Genomic DNA, 5782 nt, shown 5'->3' with positions numbered 1-5782 from the left:
CCTCAGCAGCTTGTCTACAAAGTCTATCATCGACAACCCCTCCGCTCCTTCGGAAACATTATAAATCCTGATATTTTTCTGTCGCGGTCTTCCCTCCTGGCCAAGCAATTTACTTTCCTGTTGATTTAGTATTTTTATCGTCTTACTTAGTATCTGTTCCAGGTTTTGCACGCGATCTTCCACCTTTTCAATTCCAGTCTCTGCCACCGCTATTTTCTGATTGACATTGGCGAGCTCTGACTTGGTATCATTGAGTTGCTGTTTTATATCTTTTCGGACTTTCAGCTTTGCCGCCACGCGTAGGTGTAGGAGGGCCATGCGCTGCACCTCTCTCTTCCATCAGCTCCGCAGTGGTGCTTTTTTTATCTCCACTCTTTTTCCCCATTCTGGCCCCCCTTATCAATTCAGATATTTTCGAAAGATCTTGTGTTTAATGAATTAACGGGGCAAAATATGCGTTTTTCCGGAGGGGCTGTTGATTTAAGCTGCCATTCTGAACGATGACGTCACCGGAACCCAGAGTCATAGATAGGTATAAAGTATCCAGAAGGTTTCTGTCCAGGTCATCATGTTATTTACACCAGTCTCAACTCTAGGAGAATTCATCACGTTTTGTAAATGTAAAAATAAAACTTGTAAAACATTTTGTAAATCTTCTGGTCAAGGAAGCATCTGTGAACAACAATTCCTCAAGAGACATCTCAAAAATAGCCAATCTTTTCAGTTATTTCACTTTCTCCACATCTTCTGTGTGCTCCTTTTATCTTCATTGCGTTACAGAAATTGCCTGTGACATACAGTTTGGAATTCCATCAAATGATCTGGCACTCAGCTGTGTCCGGAGAGGACCGAGAGAATGAGCTGCCTCATCAAGAGATCTGGAGAAAGAATCCCAAAGAGGACCAAAAGCACGAGCAGCCTCATAGAAAAGACCGAAGGTGGGGCATGTATGTTCACAAGCAACTTCATTTCGAACCATCCAGGAAGATTGAAGCATGGAGGCAAATGCGGAGGTCAGGGCTTACACTCAATGGTTGCCATAGGGTCCACAGCGGTCAGTAGCTGGATCAGCGGCATTCGAGCCCAGAGTTGCGGTCGTTCTTCACGGAAAGACTGAGTTCGTGTGGCCACTCTCCTCAAGTGCTTAAGAGAGGATGTTTTAATATTCGGAGATTTATGTGATTATTGGACCGTACGTTATATAGGTCTCCTTCAGTTGTCAGTTTTCTTTCTTTTTGCCTATCCGTAGACTTTTACTTTTTCTGAGAGGAAGCAGTTGGGATTTGATTCAGGTACTGATGTTCTTGTTGGTGATTTTCTGTGTGGGCAATCTGTTAGTTTTTTGTGAGCGAGAGAGTTTGAGGGTTTTCATGTGATTGTCACTGATTTTTTGCAAGAGTTGGAGATGGGGTTTTGATGTTATTGTCACTGTTTTTCTGTGAGGGAGGGGGTCAAGGGTTTGATGTCATTGTCACTGCTTTTTTTGCAAGGGCTGGGATTGGGGGTTTGCAGTTTCTGAGGTTCCAGCTGCCATTTTCCATGTGGCCAATCCGTTAGTTTTTTTGTGTGAGGGAGGGGGTGTGGGGGGTTTGGGTTTGCAAGTATTGCTTTTTTTTTCATGTTACATACAGAGAGTTGATGTCTTTTCCTTCAAAATGACCTTTGGTTCTTTGGTATTTCATGGTTATCTGGAGAAGATGAATATCAGAGTTGTATTGTGCAACCATACTTCAACAATAAAATGAACGTTTGAAGCTTTGAAAAGTGTTGCTTCCTGTGTTGTTCCAATCCAAGTCACTTAAATAAACCATCAGAATCATGAAACTCGTAAAGATAGATATTTGAACTAATTTAATTCACTGGAAATAAGTTCAGAAATGGAGCACGATGTCACACAATGGACACAAAGGCAAAGAACAACTTTCTGTTCATTTTAGATTTTTCAGCCTCCGATGAATCATCATAATGTTATCTGTTAACTGGAACCAACTCAGGTAAAACAATTTAATGTGGACCTCAGATTATGATTTCTGTTATACTGGGACTTCCAGTGGAATCAGGGTAAATGAACCAAATGAGCTGATTGTGTCATTAAAGGTATTTTATTACCTCCATAAATATTCCAACAAGATAAAATCAGATTTTCAAGAGCAACTTTTAGAAGTCTCTCATGCGCCTGAAGGACCCGATCATTGAGTTGTAGCCACCCCAGTCACTGTATCTCCTGTATTCCCCGGGTCTCAGGAAGTACTGTCGGCCTCTGTAGTTGGGATGTTCATAGAAGATCCAGTAACCATCCATCACCTGACAGGAGTGGATGTCACGGTAACGGAAACGATCGTAGACTGAGGAACAGTCGTCCATGAATTCCATCATCTGCCCTGCAAAGTCAGACCTCTCGTAAATTCTCATCCTGTAGTTTCCACCTCGGTACTGGAATAGGAAACACAGAACTTTAGTAGTGATCTTTTGTAAATCATTCACTCATTCTACACTACATCTGAGCACTATTTTACAAACTAGACATTGACTTCAATGGGAAATAAAGTCAGATGTAATTTGATCATTTCATTAATCATTTGCCTCAACGATGCCTCCAACCGGCATTGTTGCTGGTTCAAACAGAAGTTAAAGAAGAAAACAGCAAAATTAAATATGAGAAATTCTGCACTTAGAACATAGAACATAGAACAGTAAAGCACAGTTACAGACTCTTTGGTCCACACTGTTGTGCCCAACTAATTAAATTAGAAAATTTAAAGGGTTAGTTGGCTATTTAACTTAAACGGACAACTAAACTAATCCCTTCTGCTTAAACAGTGCCCATATCCTTCCACTTCCCTCACATTCATGTGCTTATCCAAACATCTCCTAAAAGTTCCAAATGTATCTTCCTCCATCATCACTCCGGGCAGTCCATTCCAGACACCCACCTCTCTCTGTGTAAAAAACTTGCCCCTCACATCTCCTTTGAACTCACATCCTCTCATCTTATATGTTTATCATCTGGTATGAGATATTTTAAACCCGGTAAAAGATACTGTCTCTCTACTCTAACTATGCCTGTCATAAATCTCTATCAGATCTCCCTCTGAAACTCCACCACTCCAGAAGAAAACAACCCAAGTTTTTCTGATCTCTCATTATAGCACAATCTCTCTAATCCAGGCAGAATCCTGATAAGCCTTTTCTGCATCATTTAAAGTCTCACCATCATTCATATAACAGTGTAAAACTGCATGCAATACTCCAGATTTATAGGAAAGATGTGAAGATTTATCCACCTTATTGCTCTTTAAGAGACTCCACACTACTTCCATTTCACATCGAAATGCCCGATGGGAGGAGAAGATGACAGCGCGACGCAGCTTGCAGCGGCCACTCCAGTGATGATGATATCCGTTATTTGTCAAGTACGGTGCCGTGCACAATCCTGATTTGATGGAGGCAGACGTGAGAGCACGGAGGAACATCTGGTGAAACTTCTGAAATGCCTTCTTCGCTGCCGTTGCTACTGTGTGATTGAGAATCTCCGGAGAGGAAGGCCCCGAGTCCGCGGCTTTACTTGTTGCTCGGCGGCCGGGGCAGGGTTGAAGCACTCGGCAGAGATGGTGCTCGGTGCTCGGTGTCGGAGGCTTGAAGTTTTCGGACGGATTCAGAGTCGGCTGCGTTCGGGTGCTTCCAATGCATCGGCAAGTTTGCGGTGCTTGGAGTTCATGGCAGGGAGAGTTTCTCCCCTCTACAGTCTGGGTGAGATGATGGGGCTATCGCGACTTGAGACTTTTTTTACCGTGCCCATGGTCTGCTCTTTATCAAGTTACGGTATTGCTTTGCACTGTTGTAACTATATGTTATAATTATTTGGTTTTGTCAGTTTTAGTCTTGGTTTGTCCTGTGTTTCTGTGATATCTCTCTGGAGGAACATTGTATCATTTTTAATGCATGCATTTCTAAATGACAATAAACGAGGACTGAGTGTCCTCATAATCTAATCTAATCTAATGTTAATACACACAGGCATATTTGAAACCCATTAGGTACTTGCTGGGCAAATTCCCCATCTATAGAGACAAACTGAAAAAAGTCAAATGCCCTGAAAAAAAATTGAAACTTACAGGTGGGTAACTGCGACAGGACTTGACACAGTCATTGAATCCCATCCAGTGCTGGTAGTTAGGATACTCTCCCCTGCTCAGGACATACTGGTATCCCATGTAGTTGGGTCTCTCGTACAACACCCACCAGTCACTCTCGACACGGATGGAGTTACAGCGGCTGAAGTAAGGGGAGAGGTCGGCACAGTCGGAGCTGCACTCATAGTGCCGACCCTGGAAGTTCCTGTCCTCATAGAAGATGATCTGTGGGAAGAAACATATCTGTGTTAATAGTTGCTCAGGTGTTCATGAAGAATTCTCATTTAGTTCATTTTCTGAGTAGCCCTTGCCTTTCCCATTTTGAACACAGTTAGTCTGGTAACCAGCTGAATGTTTCACTGCCTAACACAAGTTGGTATTTATATGCAGGGTAGAAAGGCCTCACTAGGCAGTTTCTTGTTATTCTGATGACACAACATTAAACATCAGCAAAATCTTTTTTTTTTCATTTATTGTCAAAAAACAGCAGAAAGACATTTGTTGCATCGTGGATTCATTCAGTAGTGCTTTCTTATCATTTTAATTGTTGTTTCAACCAAACAGTTCAGGAACATTCACAGCTACATATCACCCAGGTCCATTCACCTTGGTCAAAGTAGAATTTTGGTTCTCTTTCTCAAACTGCCTAAGTTGAGGATACACCTTATTCAACTGACAAACATTTTTTGAGAATCCTTCTATACAGGTTCTTCTACACAAAACTGATCGCCGCCTCCATTCTTTCATCAGTAAATTCAGCCAGATGAGTCAAACATGATTTGTCTTCAATATTTACTGCTGCCTCTCCCTTCATAACCCATTTGATCCTCCAAATAAGAGTTAATATTGCCTTTTGCAGTGGTTCCTTGTAGTTTTCCCACCTCCCGCATTCATTACGTTTGCTCCACTTCTCTTGTTGAACACGTTGAACAGTCAAAGCCTTCCACTCTCCTGTCAGTGAAGAACTGTGCACATACGCTCAGCATTTCAATTACCTCCACATTCTGGATTTCCTCACTACCCTTGTGATACCCCATTCCTTTCAGTTCACTTTTCTGATGTGAAAAAGGTCAATAAATCAATAATTACCTCTGATAAGTCAGTGGTCTCAGATGAGTGTGTCTCTACAAAATCAGCCAGAGATTTCCCCATATAGAAGCGTTGGATGATTCATATCCGCAGTCTGCTGAGAGCCAGATCAGAGGCATTCATGTTTGGCAACCAAGAAAGTTACAAAGGTCCAAGTACAATTTCTGGAAAGCCATCTCACGAATGAAGTGGTAATTCCAGGCTAAACCTGAATCAATGAATCATGCTCAACAGCTATGACAGAGTTTGAATACTATCACTTCTTACAAAGTGAAAGGAAGAGGATGGCCACAGTGATAGGGCACTCTATAGTTAGGGGGTCAGTCAGGTGATTCTGTGGACGCAGGAAAGGAACACAGATGGTAGTTTGCCTCCCAGGTGCTGGGGTCCAGGATGTTTCTGATCATGTCCACAATATCCTGAATTGGGAAGGTGAACAGCCAGAGGTCGTGGTACATATTGGTACCAACGACACAGGTAGGAAAAGGGAGGAGGTCCTGAAAACAGTCTACAGGAAGTTAGGAAGGAAGTTAAGAAGCAGCACCTCAAAGGTAGTAATC

At 42.3% G+C, this 5782-nt stretch overlaps 1 protein-coding gene across 1 annotated transcript; it reads right to left on the bottom strand.

Annotated features, from left to right (window-relative positions):
• Positions 1–2157: 2157 nt before the first annotated feature.
• LOC140198748 (gamma-crystallin S-1-like) lies at positions 2158–5170 on the bottom strand. The gene is made up of 3 exons (XM_072259762.1): positions 5129–5170; positions 4116–4358; positions 2158–2433 (listed from the first exon to the last, which is right to left on the bottom strand). Exons 1-3 carry the CDS (start codon positions 5168–5170, stop codon positions 2158–2160), a joined length of 561 nt encoding a protein of 186 aa, XP_072115863.1.
• Positions 5171–5782: the final 612 nt, after the last annotated feature.

The sequence above is a fragment of the Mobula birostris genome, chromosome 6 (genome assembly GCF_030028105.1).
Source record: "Mobula birostris isolate sMobBir1 chromosome 6, sMobBir1.hap1, whole genome shotgun sequence".
Lineage (NCBI taxonomy): Eukaryota > Metazoa > Chordata > Chondrichthyes > Myliobatiformes > Myliobatidae > Mobula > Mobula birostris.
Note: the sequence above shows the minus strand (reverse complement) of the source record. Positions and strands in the feature narration are given on the sequence as shown.

What these genes read in the sequence shown, in the direction of transcription:
- LOC140198748 (XM_072259762.1), bottom strand. Translation starts at nt 5,170, where the DNA reads ATGGGGTATCACAAGGGTAGTGAGGAAATCCAGAATGTGGAG. An exon ending in AGGAAATCCAGAATGTGGAG is followed by an intron (nt 4,359 to 5,128) that starts GTAATTGAAATG and finishes TTCTTCCCACAG; the next exon opens with ATCATCTTCTATGAGGACAG. An exon ending in CCTGTCGCAGTTACCCACCT is followed by an intron (nt 2,434 to 4,115) that starts GTAAGTTTCAAT and finishes TTCCTATTCCAG; the next exon opens with TACCGAGGTGGAAACTACAG.